Here is a 23,149-nt window from a genome sequence, read left to right as displayed (position 1 = left end):
TTTATTAACCCCTTCAGCTAATTAGCATTTTAATCACTGGATATTCTTGGTTACTTTCAACTACCATTAACGATTTACGATTGACTTGGTATAAGCAAAAAGAAACCCACGACGTTAGCCACAGCACTTTATTTTTGCATAAATGCTTTTCAAAACAACAACCAAAACGCTTTATGAATTAAGGAACTGTAAACGATTTTAAAACGGTAAAAATTGCTAAACGGCCTAAATTTGCAAGGGACGGTTATTTTTTGCTCTCATCGTTTCATCGTAAAAACTTTCAGCAATAAAATAATGCCCGCGAAAACGAATGAAATCCTTTTGAGAGACGCAAAAATGCATAATTACGAGAGAATTGCACAGGAATAAAGTTCTACAAACGCTGCTAATAAAAACCGTCAAAATTTCTATAAAAAAATAATCTGAGCCTGTGCGCATACGATGTCTATTTTATAGTGGAACTCTTTCACAAAAAAATCTATTGGTTGAATGAAACATGCGTAAGAGCGTTGAAGAAATATATTTTCACGAAAACGGAGTGAGGCGGTGGCAACGAATGTAAAGTGGACAAAACGGCGATTTACTGCATTAGCGTTGGCATCAGCTGGAACTAAAATTAATTGGACACCTTTTTGAATGACACTACAGATATCAGCGCTTATGCGTAAAGGGATGAAATATGTGAAGGAGTTGAGAGTACAAGAGTTGTGGACAGGGTAAGGCTGGGGCCAAAAGTAACGGGTTAGGTATTGATGGGGGTTCAGGACTATAGTGGGGTGAAAAGTTTCGGGTCAAAACTGTTAAGTTAGGTTAGGTATAGTTATGGGGAAGGAGTTGTCATTGCCAGTTGCTTCTGAATCCAGTTTCCGATCGTATCTTGATTTTCCGCCATCCAGTTGATGTTAGTTTTTATCTCGTTCAGTGAGTTCGCTCTCGGGCTCTCTCCAGCGCCAGCTTCCGGATAGCGCTCGTAGAATGCTTCGACCTGCAGGGGGCGCAAGAGACAAGTGCTTGATGATTCGGTTCTTTTGGTTTGTTCGTTAACATTTACGTTAATATCACTGTACTTTGAAAGGCTTGTAAGAAGCCAATTATACTGACCGATTATCGAGTAAGCGCAGATTATAAAAGGTTCGGTATTTTTCGCTTGACAAAATATGACATAATATAACTTGACTTACTTACACTTAAATCACTGTTTTAAAATGACTTGACTTGACTTAGGTCTTTTGGACAAATGACTTGACTTGACTTGACTTAAGTATTTTAGACAAATGACTTGGATTGAAATAAAGTGTTTTCATTAAGCATTTTTTTTTACAAAATTGGGTTATAGATCTTAATTGTTGAACATAAAACTATATGTTGCAATTTTGTTACTTTTTGTTGAGTTATTGCTGATTCGCGGACGAGTTTACCAATTTTGTTAGTTTAACGCTTTATATTCATGACAAGGGCCAACTTGGAATCGACTTGCTCTAATAATGACTTGACTTGGGCAACCGATGACTTGGACTGGGACTCGCCTTGTTTTTTATGCAAAAATACTAGACTGGAACTATTTTTAATACACTGAGTGAAATTAACTGCATTTATATAGTTACTTGACTAAAACGTAAAGGAATATACCTGTATTCTGTAACCTTAAAATGCGAATAGACGGATAATCGTCTTTGTGGCAAACATTAATATAAAGACAATTGTTTCAAGCAATTTGATAGCTTTTACCTCCCATAGCTGTAGTTCGTTGTTGTAGTCTGAAACCATGTTGGGAACCAAGCGACCAAGGTTACGGTCTTCGATGCTGAATCTTTGAAAAATAATATCTGGATGTAGTTTTGTAGACAGAAAAATTAGAAAAACTTCACGTTTTCTGGTTATAGGGCAAAGTAAAGGTGAGAGTTTGCAACTACCATGGCTTGCATATTCAGAATTTTACAGTTGTCATACAGCTTAAGTCAACCGCAACATAAAAATGTCCTATTTTTACTAATTAATTGCGTTTTTTCGTTTTTTGTTTGTTTAAAACTTTTAAACAATGACATTTGATCTACACCAGGGTTTCCCAAACTGTGGTCCGCGGACCATTGGTGGTTCGCGACGACTACACTGGTGGCCTGCGTATGTAACTTATCCGACCCGCAGCCTCTTTGACAAACTAGACCGAGTCCATTTCTCATACTTTTTAACTATGTAAGTGCGAAAAAATTTCGCGCCTAGCGTTAACGATCTTTATTCATCAGGTTTGATTTGAACTAGAATAGAGCTTCTTGCGCTGTGGAAGACTGACTGCCAAGTGCCAAAGTGCGTCGCGTACAAACGGAAAACGTATTCAAAAATATTGGACATACATTTTTAATTTTTATTTTTGAAATGTAATAAAAACTTGCAAGAAATTTGAAAGAATGCCGGTATACCCCCCAAAAAAATCGCGCTCGCTTCGCTCGCCAGGTGCACTCCAACTTAAATACCTTAATGCACACTGAACTATATTAACCATTAAGGGTATCGCGTTTTCTCAAAGTGGTTTTACTACACTTTTCAATATGAATAACGACGTGTGGACTCGAATTTTAAACCAAACAAACGCTTTTTGTCCCGCTTTGCGTCAACACTTACTGCCTCCTTAAAAGCAACTAAACGCTTTTTTTAAGAGCAAAAACATATCCGAAGCTCGCCTGATTAACAGTTGTTCTAACATTTTAGTAACATAATTCTTAGTTAACATTTTGTGCGGCCCGCAGAGACCTTTCTGAGTTTGGTTTTGGCCCACGACTAGAAAAAGGTGCCGACAACTGTTCTACAGTATGTGTACTCTTTCAAAGCTAATTAAATTGCCGCAGTTATTCACAACTTAGTGATTTCAAAAGCTTTTGCTATCCAGTATCGTAAATCTTACTTGTTGCGCATTGAACTTATGATGAATTGATGATTTAAGTAGAGGGAAGTCCCCCATTGATGTTGTCAGTTTTGTAAATATATAAAATTTGGTTTTATTTAGTTTTTGCTTTGTATAGAGGTCCGCGAAAAAACAGATTTACAAATAGTGGTCCGTGGTCCAAACAAGTTTGGGAAACCCTAGTCTACACTATGCTATAGCCACGTTTAGCAATATTTATAAACTTGACGTTAATCTATTTAGACAACACTTGACAATTAGTTCCTAATTAAATACATCATGTATGTATTTGTACGGCTTTGCACCAGCATTTTTGGTACATACTTGGATATTATGTGCATCTTGTATTTGAAATGGCAGCACATTTCCCAAAATTTTCACAAAATTTCTTAACGTAATTAGTTGTATTTCTATACATGGTAGTAGTGCTTTAATGAATAGACTTACCTGTCGACGAGATATTCCCAGTTGAGCTGAACCCAGTTAAAAGACATTCTGTTTCCCGTTGGCGTGTAGGAAATGTACTGGAGACAAGTGAAGACGTCTTGCGATTTGATAACGTCGGGGTTTCTTGTGTATTCCAGCATTCTAGGACACAATATTTATAGTATATTATCGCGAAAACAAACCAGTGCGCTATTATACTACTTTGCAATGTGAACTGGGCTATCCTGTTGTGGCTTATTTATTTAGAGGTGATGCGAATCTTCGATAAAAAACACTGTTTATAAAACTTATTAATTTGCTTTGGAGATATTCGTGGGAATATCCAATAATGCCGGGCTCGAGTTGATACCTGATGACAAGTGATATTTTCAGTACACGTCCGTTACTGGAGAGGTGTCGTTTCGATCCAATACCTTACTAATTTACATTAGTAAATACTAAATTTGCGCAATGACAGTCATGTGTTTGATCTAGCGTTGACTTTTCTATTTGAAAAAATTTTTTTTTTTAGAAACTATCACTTAAAATGTAATCAGCAATATGCTTTGTAACGCAAACGCAAATTTCGATCTTATAGCCTAAAGATCATATCCATTTTACCTTTTTTTATCTTATTTGACCTTCATAACAACGCCATTTCGAACTGTTAATTTTGGCCGAAAAATATAGGATTTTAGAATAAATTATTAAACATGGAGTTCCATATTTGTCTTGAAAGGAGCATTTGCGATATAATTCTATTGCTGGGAGGTAAATTATCCAGAATAGTAATGTTTTCCGTTGGTTACACCTGGTAAAGTTTTGTTTCTATCTTGGTGAGAAAATGTTGGCCTTACTTTCTATAAATTATTTGACCAGGCGCTCTTATATAGAAACAAATAAAACTCAAAGTTTAAAAACCTGAGTAAAACCAGAAATGCCATCATCAGTTCGATATATATATTCCTTTAACAAAATGTCTGACCCTGTTTTGACTTTTATTTGTGTATATACGCGTCAGCGCTACAGTGATCGACATTCAAAAACCTGCTTTCAATGGTTTTCGGATTCCATAGAGATACGCTCTCTAAGATAGAACGTGTTAAGATAAAAGGATTTTAAAAAGCAAAACAAGCTTAAACAATTTCTTAAAAACCCAAAACAAAAAGATCACCTGTCCAGCAACGACACGTCTTCGGTTGAGGTGAGACCTCGAAGCAGATTAGTTCGTTCACCAGCCACCTCTTGCTTGATGTAGCGGTCCAGGGTGATGTTCCACTCCGCCTCTCCGCTGGCTGCGATTCCGTAACGGTAAACCAGCTGACGGACGTCCGGGTGAATGCTGTGGCGAGTAAAGGTGTAAAATGGGTTTTGCTGACGGGGCTGACAACCAGGTTTGCGGAGTGGGACTTTGGACTCGACGGAGTCGGTTTGTTTTGTTAGAGTCGGACTCGGGCCTCGAGTAAGACTACATGAAACTACCCGAGTCCCGAGTCCGACGTGCGCAGGCGAATGTTTTTTAAAAACTGATAAGGCAGCCATAAGGCAGCCATTACCAAATTTAGAAACTGATAAGGCAGCCAACTGTAAATTGTAAAAGTGTTATAGCAAGTCAAACCGTGTATTGTGGGTGCATCAGTTATATGACACCTCTATGTGTGGATTGCTTAATATCCACATTATTTTAATTGCGTAAATGTGTGAAAAAAGCTTGCTTTAGAGTCAGAGTCGGACTCGACAAAATTTATTCAGCCGGAATTAGACTCGAGTTATTTTAAACCGACTCAGTCGGTCGCAAGTATTGATGTCCGATAATATCGGATCGGAGTGGGGATATTCTTTCAGAATTTTTGACCACAATTGTGTTTAGTGTTAATGAATTATGTACAACCAGCTGGTAACCTACTATTTTTTGATAAATCTACCTTTCAGAACAAATCGCTGCTTTGGAGTGTAAATCACGGCTGAAATTCATATATTACTTTAATATCGGATGGGTACCGATACCACCGCACTATCGGACGAGTACCGTTGCTACCACATGGCCTTGGGTGTCGACCTCGGTCCGATATTATCAGACATTCCTAGTTAGTGGTAACAGAAGTTTAAAAGCGAGTTTAAATCTTAAACGCCTAATCTTAAAGTTTAAATCTAAAAGTCGGTTAATGTGATGCAAATTTTAGGAAATAGGCTCATCATGGTAGGGCTTCAGAAATGCGTCTTGTTTTAAGGAATCAACTAATTAGTAGACGATCATATTGGGGTGAGCAAGGTTTATACAAACGAACATAGTACAGTAGCGTCAAGGCTCCTTTAAAATTTAATAAACGTCACTTACTAAAAGGTTTCGTTGGTTATCCACTGACTAAAAAGACTGGTTGCTTCGAGAATGTTTTCGGTGTCATCAAAACGCAGAGCTAAACCAAGGGTGACTGTACGAGTGAGCCTGGAAAGTAACATCAAGGTATATTAAGCTACTTGAAGTTCTGATGTCATCTGTGGTCTTTTGGTAAATAACTTTTTGCGAGTTACTTAAGTTAAGATTTTAGGAAACATTGTTAAATTTCATGACGTCTTTTGAAGCCATATGGCAGGGGTGGAAACATTTGGCTAGTCGCGGGCCAAAACAATTCTCAGAAAGGTCTTTGCTGGCCGTTAAATGTTAACTGTGTAGACTACACGCATGTTATTACAACTGCAACGACTGTTAATCAGGGATAAACCTTATTTTGCAATTTACACTCGATTAAGGAACTAGAATTACGGAAAGCGGAAAATTGTCTTTGGATATAGTTAAAATGGCTAACAAATATGAGGAATGACCTCGTGCCCGGTTTGTGAAATTAGTAGCGGGCCGGTTAAATTGCGTTGTTGGGCCGGATCTGGCCTGCGGGCCTTAAGTTACCCAGCCCTGCCATATGGTATTACGCTAAAGTTTTTTTGTTGGAAAACTAAGGCACCTCGCAAATTGACCATATAGTAGGCTATTCACTATAAAGTCATATAGTAGGTTATTCACTATAAGGCGTACCATCAAAACAGTTTTTTTCGCAAAACATGATCGACCCACCACATTTCTATATTCGTTGATAAATGTGACTTGGGACCCGTAAACCCAACACTGGTAATACTCTGGGCCTGGCGAGACCACTTAATCTTGTAAGATGAAGAATATTATAAAGGGTATTTGTGAGAAATCTAGTATTGTAGCGTTTGGTACCGACTTACTTTTCGTTGTGAGTCCCGGTCACATTCCATCCAAGTTCGTCGGCGGTAGGCTTCACTTTTTGCAGATAATATGTCTGAAAAAATCAACAAATTGAGTTGGTGCTAGGGTATTTTTTGGGTAAAATCAAACATTTTGGGGTGAAAACAATGATTACTTACTGGCCGATTTTAGGATCGCTATGATTACAGAGAGTGGTGTTTTGCTTAAGTTTATTTTTGTGAAACTTTTAACTCCTATAATGATGTTTTGGCAGAGGTACCATTGCAAATGATTTGATGAAAGCAATTATACACATTCTTACATACTTAGATAAAACAGTTGGGTGCTTTACAATTTTTTATTTGTCACAAAAAGTTAACCTCATAAATCCTTAGGTTATGCAAGAAACGCTATTAGTATACATAAATACCTCGAGAGAAATTTTTGATTTTTCGTCAATTTTATCATTTTTCTATATGAAAGCAATTATGCATACATCCTTACCTGCCTAAATAAAACAGTTGGGTGCTTTCGCATCTGTTACCAAAAATAAACCTCACAAATCCTCAGGTTAGGCGAGAATCGTTGTAAGTAGGCTTGCATAAATACCTCGAGAGAAACTTTTGATTTTTATGCAATTTTATCTTTTTATGAAAAAACCTTAAAATCTCCATAGTACTCCGAATTCTCCATCATGACCCTTATGTAGGAACTTCCGGAAGAGAAAGAATCCCACACAAAGAAACTTCTTTCATCTTCCAAGTATCGGGTGAGGTCAAGCGCTTTTGTGTAGGACAGCTGTTTGGCACTATAGGTAGATTGAATACACTGGTTAAGGACAGCTTAATTTGTGAGAAAAGTGTGTAATAGACAAGGAAGTTTCGTTGATTTGTTGTGTGATAGTTGCACCAGGTAAGTGCCCTAAACCTTTTTTTAAATAAAAAGCAAAAAACAAAAATCGAAACGGTTTTGTTTGTAAAAATATTTGAACTTTAAACGATAATGTTTTTGTAAGGTTTGCGCAAAAAATTTCTTAATCAAAATCACATCGGTGACTTATATTCATGCAGAATTAGTCCATTAACCAACATTTTAAAACGGTTCGGGTTTACTCTTTTAAACAAACACGATTTTATTTGCAGAAAAGCTTTTTTTTAATTTACGCTAATAGGTAATCAACGGTAGTATTTACGCGGCCAGGTTGAATCCGTCGTCGATAAGATTCGATCGGTCAGCTTCGCTAAAGTGGCTGAAGTTGCTCAACAGTTGTTCGCCGATAAGAGTCCACATGCTTACGTCGTAGTTGACTCTGTAGTAACCGATCTCTTCCGGATTGACTTTGATCCAGTTTCCAGCGGTCACAGCAGTATTGAGCGCCATGCCTTTAAAGATTAATCGACTATGAGGTTTTATACTATTGTGATCAAGCAGGAGTAGCCAACACATCAATCACCACATTTCACCTGATCGATCGCGTCGAATATGTGTTACGTCATTACAGTAGCTGTCGCACACGAGCGGATCATTAAAATGACGTTTTGTTGTTTCGACCAGTGCTTCTTAAACTTTTTTAGTTTTGTTCACCCCTAGCACCTATCTCTAGATTTCATTCACCCTTGTCTCATGATATGATAAAACTATCTCGTCTATATATAACAACATAACACTACTTAGGTTTTTCGTAAGTTATCATCCATTGCTGACGGTTCACCCTTATTTACCCCTTTTGGTTGGTTCACCCCTGCAAAAAAAATTATTCACCCTGGGGTGAACCGTTCACCTGTTTAACAAACACTGGTCTAGACAACCTAATAAAGCGTTCTTGAGTTTAACAAATTAACCTCCATCGCTTACTTGGAATGCAATTACCGCTCAAAATGTTTAATAAATATTCTTGTGACCTTTTTTACCGAACCAGTCGATCGCGAGTCTCTAAAAATATTTAGGTCGTTCGCAATCAAACATAAGTTGGCTACACCTAAACTATATTATGTATATCATAGGTAAGCAAAATGTTTTGCTATGAATTGCTCGTACGAGCATTGGGTGTCATTCACCCTGAAGAAGGCGACCTTTGTAAAAAGTCGAAAAGTTTAAAACAACGTAAAAAGCAGAGAAACTTTTTTATTAATGTAGCAACAGTTTATACACTAAGAAATATATTGAGAGTTTATCAAATAACGAAAGTGGAGTTATGCCAAATATGCCATGTAAATCTCCTGTTAAACTTACTGACAGCCGTTATATCCAGAGTTTGTCTAATAACCGTTGAGTTATCTTGGCTGAAGTGGTTTACATCGACGTTCCAAGAGTAGCCATAAGGAGAAGAAGGAAGTGCATCAAGGTTGGCGTTGGGGTCCGTTAGGAAATGTTGCTGTTAAAATTTTAACGTTTATAAAGCGAAGCACTGGTTTTAAGAGATTTGAGGAACACTGGTTTATAGAGATTGAATAGGAGATAATGCAAAAAAAATGTTTATTAAATGTTAAGCCTGCACACAGCACACAGCACAAATGTAAAGTTATTAATGACATAATATTATGTTAAGGTACTGTATAGGTTAGGTTATTGACTTTAGTGCACTTGAGTCAATGTTTCTAAATGACTTGACGTTACTTAATTATTTTGCGCAAATTTACTTAACTTGACTTGACTTAAGTATTTTGTGAAAAATAGCTTGGCTTGACTTGAGTTAAGTTTTTATAATAATTATAGGCGCAATTTATCAAATCAAGATCCAGACGGCTAGCACTGTGTTCTTTTGTATGATATTGTAATCGACGATTTAGCAATTTGCATTAGTGAGCTAAATATTTACAATGTAAGAAGCATGGAAGTTTTTTGTAATCAATGTAGACTTTGGCTTGCTACAAAATTTTCCATTGACAAAAGGCTCAACGTTCCTGTTTGTTTGTCCGGCAATGCGTTATGGCGTCAATATAGTTTGTTTAACGTAAGTGCATTACGTGGGAAGGAAAATTGTCAAACAAAGCAGCATATTGTTGGACATGCACACACCGCACGTTAACTAATAGCAGCAAATATTTACCCGTCTGCATCACATACCACAATTTAGCAATGAAACCCCGGTTTTGCCCGATTGAGATAAGAACTGGTTGCGGATAGGCTGAAACATGTTTATCAAGGATAAGTACGTTCAAAGTTCAGCGGTTATCAACTGCATGGGCTGCCAGTGCAGTTTATGCAATCCAAACTGTTGTTCATCGTAATTTTCCATTCGTTGCATAACAGGCGCGCACAGAAAATAGTCATATATATACATAACCAAATTGCCTAAATCATTTTTTTATGATTTTCAGAGTTTTTGCCTAAGTCATTCCTTGTTGCCATCCCCATCCATAGAAAAAGTTGCAAGTTATGAGCGTGACGAATTATTGGTCTAGGCAATTCGATTTAGGGCCAAGTTTTGTTTTAATAAATTAAAATCAGTGGTGAAACTAACTCAAATTATTGCCGCTGCCGCTTTCCGGTCAACTTATTTTTGCAAGTACGCCTCACTGGTAAACAAAGATGTTCTTTTTAACCAGGGCATCCTATCATATCCTTGGATGTATTTAAATCGAGATTACAGTTGCATATTTGTGTACTTCATGTTTCCTATAAGGTACTTCATGTTTCCTATAAGGTTACGTGTTAGACGAATTGTTATGACGTTACCTTATGACGTCATGTGACATTTTTCATACATTCCGCGAAGAAAATTTTTCATCCTTTCGGCAAATCAATTCTACTGTTAACGCTGATCTAAATGAGTATAGACAGGTAGGATTTAAATAGGCGCTTTTTACAGTTTAATGTCCTCAACGGGAATAGTGCAATCAACCTGAGTGGCTATGTTGGAGTCGTCAACGTTGATGACCGGAAATCCCATTTGCCTGATCCACGGGTCCATGGTCTCTGTGATGTTGATCGCCACTCCCACACTGTCCAAATACTGTACAAAAAGATAATAATGAGCCGTCCAAGTATCTATGAATATTGCCAAAAGGCATGTAATGAAATACAGCAACATCAAAAATCACTACTAGAGATCCGAATATAGCGGAATCGACAAATTAAGTAAAAGGGAGCTTTTTGCTGGATTTTCGGAATTAATTTTGACAAATTTCAATCTACACGCGCCGTCCCAAACTAATTTTGTTAAAAGTACACGATAAAGTATAAAATATAAGCGGCCAAGTTGAGTACCTTAAACGTGTACCTTACTCCGCCCTCTAGTCACAAGTTGAAACTACACTAAAATACACAAGGTCCGCCCAAATAAAAAATATGACACACAAACTTTGGAGCATATTGATTGGTGGTGGTTGTATAGTTACTGTAGTCGTAGAATTAATAGCAAAGCCCATAGAGAAGTTGGATAATTTTTAGAATTTTATTTGTGTTTAACATGGTGAAGATTAAAGAAAGTATTGCCCAAAGAGTTTCTCTCTACTGCTGTATGGGCTTAAGTTCCTCACATCCCGTCAGCGATGGTTAAACCAATCGGAAATGTTTCTTAACAAATCGGAAAATATTTTCTATCTTTTAACCTAAATCGACCGAAAAAGTACTTAAATTAATAGCTTGTGTTGGTTACAAATGCATTACCTGCTGAACACCATTCCAGAGGTCCATTTCGTCCGCATTTCCGAAGGCATGGTTCTTCAGATATTGGTTGATACCGCCGATAAAGTGTTCGTGACCCAAGATATCGCGCATCATTCGTAAAACTGAGGAGCCCTGTCAAAAAAGCAGAAAGTTACAAACACAAATTATCTTTCAGAGGTCAGAAGTTTAACTCTGTATCCAAGCGGAACTTTTATTTTCGAATGCTTATGTACAAAAAGTAAGGAAAATTTAACAAAAATATGTAAAAAATAAATAAAAGATATAGGGCCTCTCGAAAAAAAATTTGTTCGTTTTTAAAAACAAAATAAATGAATTAATTGAAGCGAAGTATAGGCAACTGAACTCAACCCACCCACTTTCAATTGAGGAGTTCGACATCATCTTGAGTAGGACGTTTCGATACAAGCTTGTATCATCTTTCAGGTAAATGTGATTTTTAATTCGTAAATTCATTAGTATTTTTTAATAATCTGATAAACTATATCAGCCAGGAACATTCTTCTCGTTGATTCGCAATGAAACTAATCATTATTTGACAGCTTGCGTGCAGTAAATATAATCTGTATCGGTACAGAGTCAAATGATAAAACAATAGTTGTACCGTAACCGTTTAAAAAATGTAGGGCCATGACCGTTTAAAACTTGATTAGGTCGTCTATTATTTCAAGAACACAAAGGAGGCAGTCAGGTCAAAAGAGAACTACTGACTAAATGCAAAAAGGGCATTCCACTCGTTGATTTGCCAAGACGCTATCATGTTTGCAAGCTTTTGTGCAATAAACATATCCTGCATCGGTACAAAGTCGAATGCCAAAGAAATAGTTGTTCCGTAACCGTTTAAAAAAATGATTGGGTCGTCCATTATTTCAAGGAAGCAATTGTAAGGAAACAAAGCAGGCAGTCAGGTCAAAAGAGAACCACTGACAAAGGGAGAAAACGCGTCAACATGCAGGGTTGCTTATCTTTGTGGTTAACAGTGGTGCAACGGCGTACAAGCCCGTTCACGTTTAATGCGAACTACCGTTGTTTGTGCGTTTGCCAGGGTTCCGTGTTCGCGCAGCCGCAGGCGTCCTTTTGACTTGCAAATATTTGCGGTGACGCATTTGTTTTCCGCATTATCGCACGGAGTCGCTCCCACCGCCACCAAACAAAAAAGCGTCAGCATACATGGGCGCTTAATTGTAGGACAACTGACGGATTCGTGATGGCAAACATTCTTCCGTTATCGAAGCGTTTGTGATTAAGGCATGACTGGGGCTCCTTGTGCGCATGCGCAGAAGCACCGTTGTCGCTTGGCAACGTTCGTTGCAAGGCGTGTTCGTTTAGTACACGTTATACGTCACACATTTCTGTTTTGTTTATTGTTATGTTCAATTCGGGTGGATTGTCTTAGTATACAGCTTTAAATTACAGTTTAGCCAAGGCGTGTTAAACAAAGAGTCGTTGATTAGTATGTTATTGCCCATTTGGTGCTATTTTTTATCCTCTAGTCTAGTTGAGTACTTGTCAACTATTTTAAACTTGCGTCCCACTTAACTAAGCGGTTTAATACGTTAACAACAAAAAAACGATTACCATAATTATAGACTTGAATATAAGCTACAATACTTGTATGCAGGAATTTGTAAAAACGTTATTTTAAAATCTTATAGCCATAAACAAAATGAATTGTATGTTCAAACAGGTTGTAGCTTGTATTAATTAACCCTAAGCAAAATTAAAATATCCCGGTTAAAAGTGCGCGCCCCACCCCAAAGAGCTTCGCAACCCATAGTTAAGAATCGTTGCACTGTAGTCAACACTTCAGTTGTGTGTTTTGTCAATCTTCATGAATATCATTACTAATGGAAACAAACTACGACTTCAACCAAACAATGTCGTGGCTAAACGTCACTCGCATTATAAGCGTGAAGATACTCGCGTTATAAGCGTGAAATAGCAGGTCTCACCTTTTGGTAGGAGATGGAGTCGAACAGTGACGTAATTTCACTTGGGCTTTCCACCGGGGCAACAATTGGATGTGACGTAACAACCGAGTCGATACGCATCACTGGCTGCAGGTCGTCGACAAGAAAATGCCCCCACTTAAAAAAAAATGCATACCATAACGAACGGTTATGTATTTAGTTGTTTTAGGTTTGCTTACAATTAAAGTTATCATTAACGGTAAAAATTGTAATGAATAAGTTTGTGCAACATTTATCATAGAATGCTTGCAAAATATTAGGGACATTATTATTCTATGATCGCACTTACGATGTTCCACGTGGGTTCGGCCACTTCTTCTCCCAAGTATTCCAGGAAGGAGGCAAATGCCTCGTTGAGCCAAATGTTATCCCACCACTTCATCGTCACAATGTTGCCGAACCACTAAGTTGTACGACAGGAGTTTAACATATTGATGAAAGGTTAAAAAATATTATGGTCCGGCATTTGTCAAGACATATTTAGTTTTCTTTAGCAATCATAGGATTCAGTCATCTATTTCAGTTCAAACTGAAGGATTTTGGCAAGCCGGATAATTATTGCCTAAATCAAACATATTGAGTTTTCCTTGTTTTGTTATAAGTACTAGACCGCGGATACGGCGGTTTGGTTTCTAAAGGTACTCCGTTATGACGTCACATTTTAAAATAAAAGTTTGTGAAGCCACGTTTAAACCTAACTCTGTTAGGTTATTCCTGAAAGATACTTCATGCCTTAAACAAAACAAAAATGCTAGATCCTCGCTTGGTGACAAGTAGTCCATGTAAAAATTGGATGTTTTAAGGCTTGGATTATCACGCTTCTATTTTTACTGTTCCTTATCAGTTCGCCTCAGACAACTTAAGGAACACAAAGCAAAACACAAAAGCTCCTATAACTTAAACCTGGTGTGGGTAATATCGAATACATTACAATGCATCTTTACCTTATGGGTGGCAACTCAAGGCCTGGATTGCTGCAAACCTGTTAAAAGCAGGGCTGCGGAGTCGGAGTCGGACTCGGGATTTGGGACTCGAGGAGTCGGTTTGTTTTGCTGGAGTAGGACTCGGGATTCGAGTAAGACCACGTCAAACAACGTGAGTCCCAAGTCCGGCATGCGCATACGAAGTACCAAATTTTTAAAATGATATGGCCGCCAACTGGAAATTGTAGAGGTGGAATAGCATATGGTGGAAGATTTTCCAACGTGAGTGAATGAATTATACGACAACCCTATAAGTGGATTGCTAAAAATCCACGTTATTTTAGTTACGTAAATTGTCGAAATACAGGCTGTAGAGTCCGGGCCGGACTCGGGATTGTACAAAATAGCACATTTGACCGGAGTCGGACTCGGGACTCGGGTGTCGAACTCGGGTTATTTTTAACCGACTCCGCAGTCCTGGTTAAAATTACTCAATCAAATATTAAAACAATAAAATATCGTCAGCTTCTAAGTTTTTCTTTTATACCTGGTGCACCATTTCGTGGGCCACAACCGCCGCCACCCGCTGTTTGTTGTAAGTAGACGATTCGTTTGGGTCCCAAAGGAGGTTGGTTTCTCTGTAAGTGATCAGACCCCAGTTTTCCATCGCACCAGTTCCGAAATCAGGAATGGAAATCATGTCTGGCGAAAAAAGACAAAGGCTAAATCACAAAACCTCATTTGGCGAATTGAAATCTTAACGGTACAGAATGGTGCTTAACATGACCAAAGTAATGAAGTTAATCCAAGTAAAAACTTACTAAAAAATAATTTGGTATGTTTGTAAAGTGTCTCTACAGCTATATTTTACATATAAAAACGAACAAAAGTTTTAATTTTTCTTTTTTGCTAATATTGATGTAAAGAGTTATCGGAACATATGGCGGTAAAAAATGACTAGTAGTTAACATCTCCAATTTAACGTGAAACTCCCTGAAGTCAACACTCAAAAACATCGTAATGTAACACTCAAAATGGGTTCATAGTTAAAAAATATTTCGTTCTTACTTCGATCAATAAGTAAAGACGAAATCTCTTAATCAGCAACTTAACGTTAAAAAACCTCACCGCATTTGGGCAGAGAGTAATTCATTTGAAAGAGGTCCTCGTAGTAGTCGAAGTAGATCTTCATCACTTCCAAGGCGTAATCCGCTTGCCCGGTTGGGAGACGGTGAGGCGGGATATAGACCCTTAACTGTCCAATAGTTCAAATGAATAGTTGTATTTTTATTATAAAAGTCGTGTTTTAGTTATATTCTGTAACGAATTAGCGTTCCCTAAACTATAGGGACGTCCGATTATTAATTGATATAATCGGTATTTTATTCGATATTTTAGTCAAAAGACGGCATTCCGATTTGATGTCGTAACTGCTGTATATTCGAATAAGTAAATTGCTGAAAAAATAAAATTTTAAACAAGTGCAAAAAGTATTTTTTTGTTAATTATTATAGGCCTGTGTTCTGCGACGAACCATATTTTAAAGTAATATTTTCGAAGAAACTTACGTTAAGGTTAGAAAACTTAACGTTGGTAGCAAAACAGGACTAAAACTCGAAAATGAATTTCTTATCTGATCGGAGTATCGGAAAAGCAACGATGCTATCACTTTTTACTGCGTATCAGTAACGATCTGACATCAACGGTCACCCCTAATCCCCAGGCCCCAACCCATAATCCTGTAAATCTCATTGCAAGGATTTTCATAAACCTATTTAGGTTGCAAATTCTTGCATCGTATCAATCTTTTTACCGGAATATTTCTATTTGTGCTTTCGGTTTCGATGAAGGTAAATTCGCCGATGCAGAAACATCCAAGGTAAGTGGACATCGGCACCGAGGGGTTGAACGTGGTTTCTATCCAACCGTCTGGACGAGTAAAGTTCTGCGAAACGCAAGGACAGGCAATTAACTGGAAGTATACTTAAATAACTTACAGTGTTGCCTCTAAGAAGTGCAACTGCTCAAAATTGCAGTAACAAAAGACGATTTGTAAAATGACTTCTAGCCCAATTGTAGAATCAGTTATCTATCAATATTACCCTAGACCAAGGGTTCTTAAACTTTTTTTACCGGAAACCCCTAAATTTTTTTTTTGCTTTGCATGGACCCCGGTAGACAAAAAATGCTCCAAAATGACGTCATAAATTGACGCCACAAAACTTTAAGTATACACTATTTTTTTAATTAGACCTTCATGGACCCCCTAAAACTAGTTCACCGACCCCCAGGGGGTCCATGGACCCCAGTTTAAGAACCCCTGCCCCAGACAAACTGTGTAAATATTAAGTGACCAATAACAAGGGGAGCTATGTGAAAAACTCAGATTTAATATATCAATGCTCACTATAGCAAAAATTAGTTTTTCAAGAAAATCTCTAAGAGGAAACGCATTTAACTACTGTTTAAACTTTATGTCGCCAGTTTGAAGACAACGATAATAATAGAATGTGACAACCTTAGCCACAGTTTTACCTTTGTTTGTGAAAGCAGACCACGTTTACGCTGTCACTCCATCAAATGCCAGGTTTTCAGTTTTTACACCTTCTTTTATGCATTATCCCAAACTTACGACAGTAACGGTATGGATTCATTCAGCGTTTTTTAAGGTGTTTTGGAGGACCGAAACAGTCCCCCAAATTTCTCCAGCGGTTTCCCAAATTTTGGACTTGCAACTTTTTGGTATTTAAATAAAACACTTGCGGTCTCTTAAAATTACTTTGGGGTCACCCAAACCAAACCTTAAAAAAAACCTGGATTTATTTAATACGCGTGAAACAAATTATTCATCCAAAAACTGCGTGAGTTTTCCCACTGTGTGTACGGTAACTCTGAGTTTGGAGACGTTTGGCGATAAATGCCGTATTAAAACAGCAAAGGCCGATTTGCGCTCCAACTAATAATATATATGCTGTTGCTACATTTGTTTATCCGGTGTTTCGGCTACCTATCCAGAATGCCTTCATCAGGGAATGTAACAAGACCACGCAAAATTAAACGACACAAAAAAGAGTAAAAAAAACGCTATTTTTTGTGTCGTTTTAAGGGCGTGGTGTTGTTATATGTTTGATGAAGGCAACCTGGATAGGTAGCCCAAACGTCCAGTAAGCAAATATTTTTTAAACTACTATATTAATGTATCAATCGCAAGAGTCATCTTAGAGATGTATTTGGGCTCCATCGTTTCGTACAAAAGTAGCAGGTTGTCCTATAAATATAAATGGACATTAGGCGCTAAAGTTATATAACCGAAATTTTCGACGAACGATACAATGTAGCCAGTATACCACGCCTTGTCGATAAATTTGCAACAGAAAATCGGAGCCAATTGTCACCTCTTTGATATCCATGTTTGACAGGGCCACATGTTCCGGTAGATGGACTAGTGTTGTCGTGTATCTTATCTTCATAGCTGGCTCATCAAAGCATGGGTAGGCCTTACGGGCGTCAGTAGGCTCCATGTCCGAGCCGACCATGTGCCTAAAATTACGAGGTTCTTGTTTTTATGCAAGCTGGTAATCTGATACCTTTTAAGAATGTGAGATATAGTTTTTAGCTCATACATCTGGTCATTCGGATGTTAATCGTTGTAAAATCACAGGGCGCTGTTGTAATTTGCATTAAAACATGACTTGACCTTAAAGTAATGTAATTATTTTTGTAAACTTGTAATTTTAGAACAAAACATCGTCCCAGATGGGAAACACTGGATTGTATTTTGCCAATGCTTGTACCTTGGTAAATAAGGCAGGATAAACCTTATCATAGAATGAGCACCTATATCCTCAAATTATTTAAAACAGGTTCTTCTGGCAATATATATGTCTGACAATGGTGTGCCTCCGTTCGGCGTATTTCCGCATAAGGGAAACAACGTCGGCATATCTATATCCTCAAGGTGGGAGGTTATAAGATATTTCTAAGCGACCTCACTCAACTTACTTGTTTCGTGTATTCAAAAGCAGGCAATATTCTGTTTGAAAACACGTAAAACACATTTACTATTCGACGTTAGGCCACCAATATTGAAAACTGTGTTCCTTTTATCGCAATTTTATACTTTTAAAGAGTTCACCGTTTCGAAAGGGTTATCAAACCTAATTCCTAGCCCTACATTTAAGAACAAAGACGCTAAATTAATAATGAATGTTAGAATTTACAGTCGGCGTAATTAGCAGCCGGTGATCATTTTGTAGTGCTAATTAAGCACGTAACAACCATCCGACCTTTAATGACCCACTTTTGTTTTTAGTGTTCTGCGACAAAGCGTTATACATTATAATTTGTGCGTGTTACCCAATTTATGTTAGTTTTGTTCAACAACACTGCACAAATAACGTAATATATAACAGTTAATTCGCATTTTTTTTCATCAAATGAAGTTAATTAAGGTAACTTGTAGTATGATGACATGGTACGTCTTAAATTTGTGAATTCTCCGAAATGTATAATGCCGCCAAACTAAATCCCAAATTCAGTTAACATTTCGTTCATCATTAGGTGACTTACTTTTCCACTCCCTCAACCAAGTAAGAAGTCTTGTAGAGTCCAACTATTTTACCGATCAGCCAACCCTGGAACTCCAAAGTGTAAAGGTAGTAATCGTCAGCTGAAAAGAAAGCAGCACGTTAGCGGTTGAACATTTCGTGTTTTAAGATGCGAGCGCTTTGTAGAAATTGAAAAAAAATGCCCCAAAATGTAAACGTGAAAAAATAAATCACTTCACGACGTTAAAACAAGAATAATAACTATAACGGTGTTGGTAATAAAACTGTGTGTATTTTTGTTCCACCTGTTGTTTGAAAATTGTGTCTATGGCTTCTGGGTCCGATTAAGACCATAGGAAACGTCTTTAACAAAACCTTGTGTTATATTCATAGCAAAAAGTATTATTTTCGGCAACGTACTCAGAATACCAAAAAAACATATATCAATCAACAATAACTTTTTAAATTGTGCGTTATTTTTCACCTGTGTTTGGCGCCAGCTCATTTTCAGACTCCACGACGAAATATTCGAACGGGGCGTGTCGAAACTCCCTCACGATGTTTATTTCCTCCAGAACGCTGTCGTCCGCCGCTGACATCAGCTTTAATGACGTCATTGTGACGTTCAGTTCGTCGTCCACGTGCAGCAAGATGTACTTCGTTGCCTGAACAATCAGTCGTTGGTTGTAAGCAGGGCTGCGGAGCCAGAGTCGGACTCGGGACTCGGTACTCGATGGAGTCACTTTGTTTTGCTGGAGTCCGACTCGGGACTCGAGTAAGACCACGTAAAAAAAAGAAATGGCCGCCAACTGGAAATTGTAGAGGTGGAATAGCATATGGTGGGCATTTTCCAACCATGTATTGCGAGTGAATAAATTTTACAACACACCTATAAGTGGATTGCTGAATATTCCCGTTATTTTAGTTCCATAAATTGGCGGAATACAGGCTGTAGAGTCAGGGCCGGACTCGGGACTGGACAAAATCGCACATTTGACCGGAGTCGGACTCTGGACTCGGGAGTCGGACTCGAGTTTATTTTTTTGGCCGGAGTCGGACTCGGGTTATTTTTGACCAACTCCACAGCCCTGGTTGTAAGTACCACGAAATTTTCGCGACATTTTTACGCACGTATAAATTACCATATCTGTAATTTTTTGTGATCTATAAGTTCGAAAAAAGTTAAAAATCGGGTAAGCAACTAAACTTTATAACTTCAAGTAACTACCAAGTAACAGTACATATGTCTTAAGCTATTTAAGCCCAGATACTGCTATAGTTTGTCCTGCGACTGAAGCTATATAAGAACTTGTCCTGCGGAACCCAGCTGTACGTTACAACAACATTGTATCGCATCGGCTACATTACCTCCGAGATTTTCAACGAGATCGCGTTGGATCCAGTGTAAAGGTCTGTTTCCATGTCGGGATGTAGCTTCAGAGCATAGTGGGAAGGAACTGTTGTTGTAGGAAGCCTGTAGTCCAACCACGGTCCGACATCTTAAGATAAATTTAATTAGGAATATTTTCATGCTACATGCGTTTACTTTATGTTGGTATGGGCTTTTGTATAAAAGTGTATCCTTTCTAGATTACACCAAAAGCCACTTTTCAGTGTACTAAGATACGTAAGCCGCAATCGTTGGTCAAAAAGCAGCTTCAGAAGGGCTAGATCTCAGTTGGTACCACACGCATGTGTGTGCATGTTTCATTGGTTTGTATATTTTGAGAATTAATTGATATTTTCAGAGAAGAACAATCTCACCAAGCTTGGTGGTATTTTTTTTTATTTATTTCGTTACACTGTAAATAGAAAAACGTACTTCACGTCTTAAATATTTCATTTTATTTAATTGATTAAATAACTTTATTGGAGTTTTAAAGTTTGAAATAATATTTACCATTTTAAAGCAATGTCATTTAACTTTATTAGTAAACATATTGTATAATTTTTTCTTACCCGGCAAAGGTGCTGTAGTAGCGACGATAGGGGCTGCAAAACATCAGAAAATAGTTATTTGGTTTTAAGTGCACAACAGGCATTTAACACATTCCTTGCTGTACTGTACAAAATTTCGGAAATTGAACATGATTTATTTCCATAAATATGAAAAAATATTACCTTAACTTTTAACTTTAAATCTACATTCGGGGAGAAGTGTTTTGGGAATATATATTCAGCATGTTAATTGAAATTCTTCATAGAATTTTTTTGCTTTTAATTGAGGACTTACGTTTTGTTGTAATGACTCCATCAGTTGTTGCAGATGGCTTAGTGGTTGTCTGTGGTGGTTTTACGGTTGTCGATGGCGACTCTTTTAAAAAACACGTGGGTTAAAAAATGTGCAAAATGAAAACAGGAATGAAGTAGGGAAGCTAGCACTTCAGAGTTGGTTCAATTACATTACAATTACAATTACATTAAACTGTAATTAATTACATCAATTACAATTACAAATTAAGTTGTCTATTGCTGCTGAAATATGGAAAACAGTTTATGTCTTAGTGCTTTCCCAAAAAAAATACAAACAACGTGGAATATTATTGAAACTTCAATTTTCTCAATATTACTGTATTAAGCCAAAATTTTCGATAATTAAAATTACAATTTGAAATACACAGAATGAAAATGCCCCAATTAGTGTTCCAACTCAACTCTGTTTTTTTTAAGTTATCTGTGCAATCGAGCGACAAAATTGCGTTTTTAACCGAGTATAAAATGAAAAGGAAAAATTATTATTGTCACGCGTAAGTTGCGATCATTTCAGCAAATATGATTTTGGCCCATAACAAGCCTTTTTGTTTTGCAAGCACTCCTAAGAACATTATTGAGAAAAAAAAAAAACTAAAACGTTAAAAAAAACTTTTGGCATCACTAAATTGATCAACGTTACACTGGCCATTGATAATGATGACACGAGGCTCTCGGAATTTGACTTGTTAATTTTGACTTCACATATATGCTGAGGTTTTCGCATCAACTCAACATTACGATATGCGCATCTGGTTCAGGTGCGCATGCGCAGTGTGACGTATTGGTCACAAAATACGTTTGCACGACCATTCATCAAAGGGAACTCACAATAAAACTATAAAGCATCAATATCTAAAGCAGAATAATCCATAACACCATAGAAATTAGACCAACGACATAATAAAGCTAGATATTCAGTAATATTCACGACAGAATAAGTTAAAAATCGTTTGAATAAGGCCTTAACGCTTCAGTATAATTATTGAATTTTTGGAATAAGGCCTTAATGGCAAAGTACCTGTAAAGAGAGGGTACAGGACAATCGGGGGCCATCGGCCGTTTTGGTGTTGACGGGCGCCCTAGTATCAAACAGCGTTGTTAAGGCGTTACTGTTTTTGCACCAAATTGTATCACCCTGTATGGATATGAGTATAGGGTTAGAACTTGGGTTTGTGTTGAAATTATAAGGGGAGTTGATGATTATGGGTTGGGTTTGGGGTAAGGTAAACAATTTTTATAGGCTTTATTTTAGTCCTTTAGGTCTTAATCCGACGGGTTTAGGAATTATCGGTATTACAAGGGTTAGGTAGCCTATTAGTCCGATTTTGGTCTTATTCCGAACTGTGTTTTATTCCGACTTTAAAATTGTTCTTATTTCGGTCTTATTACTGGAGTCTACATAAACTTACCAGGAGTTACTGAGTTCTGATTGGACAATCCGACACCGAGCCCCACGGCTAGACCAATCGCGATGAGAAGTGAGCATATGACGAAAACCTGCCACTTCTGTCAATACGAAGCGTAACGTTAATAGAGTCAAGGCTTATGTAAACTAATGTAAAGAAAATTTTCCGTTGTTGCAAAACGGGTATTTTAATAAAAATGTTTAGTTCCTCTATAGGTCTACGTCCATTGAGGCCCCCAGGGCACTGTAATACTTAATCGTAGACCACAAAACGACTTCAGAAGGGGTAGATCCTATTGTATGTACATTGTACACTATGTTTATTTATCTTTCATTAGCTCTTTATATGCACGTTTTACGCATTCCGGTCACACTTGAAAACATTTCTTAGTAACTAAAAATTAAAAAAAGGAAACACTCTCAAACACCATGAAAGAAGCTACAAACATTAAACGAAAGTTTTTAAAGCATGTGGCTGAAACGTAACGATGCTGATTTGTTTTTTTCCTGATTTCAGGTTTTTGTTTATTTTGCTTAAAGTTTTTATGTCCCCTGTTTAAGTTGCATTTTAGCTGCTTTCCGTTTTTGAATAAATATTTCTCACATCCAAAACGAATTATAAAAAGTAATTCCAACCAATTAGAACTACTTGAATTAATCGGTGTTTTTAGACAATATTACTTAACAATCAAAATTTAACAAACGTTTGATTTAACAAACAATTTACTCACTGGACATCCGTTGCTTTTATCGCTTCGCCCTTCCATGTCAAGCCCGTCGGTCATATTGTCGTCGTTTACCTAAAATTTGTCCTATATGAACTGTATATTTGATCACCTTACGAGATAAGGCTACAGGATGTGGCCTTTAAAAGTAATAGATAAATATT

At 37.4% G+C, this 23,149-nt stretch overlaps 1 protein-coding gene across 1 annotated transcript; it reads right to left on the bottom strand.

Moving 5' to 3' along the window:
• Positions 1-820: 820 nt before the first annotated feature.
• Positions 821-23,045, bottom strand: LOC146138701 (glutamyl aminopeptidase-like). Its single transcript, XM_083394654.1, has 23 exons — positions 22,992-23,045; positions 22,265-22,361; positions 20,562-20,594; positions 19,971-20,101; positions 19,087-19,267; positions 18,625-18,724; positions 17,451-17,595; positions 15,869-16,000; positions 15,184-15,310; positions 14,603-14,757; positions 13,422-13,535; positions 13,115-13,249; positions 11,145-11,276; positions 10,378-10,488; positions 8,766-8,907; positions 7,726-7,915; positions 7,194-7,341; positions 6,554-6,627; positions 5,664-5,771; positions 4,500-4,667; positions 3,347-3,487; positions 1,729-1,810; positions 821-985 (listed from the first exon to the last, which is right to left on the bottom strand). The coding sequence occupies exons 1-23, from the start codon at positions 23,043-23,045 to the stop codon at positions 821-823; spliced, it is 2,865 nt and encodes a 954-aa protein (XP_083250780.1).
• Positions 23,046-23,149: the final 104 nt, after the last annotated feature.

Source organism: Ascidiella aspersa, chromosome 7, assembly GCF_963924565.1.
Source record: "Ascidiella aspersa chromosome 7, kaAscAspe10.2, whole genome shotgun sequence".
Lineage (NCBI taxonomy): Eukaryota > Metazoa > Chordata > Ascidiacea > Phlebobranchia > Ascidiidae > Ascidiella > Ascidiella aspersa.
This window is presented reverse-complemented; position numbering and strand designations above follow the sequence as displayed.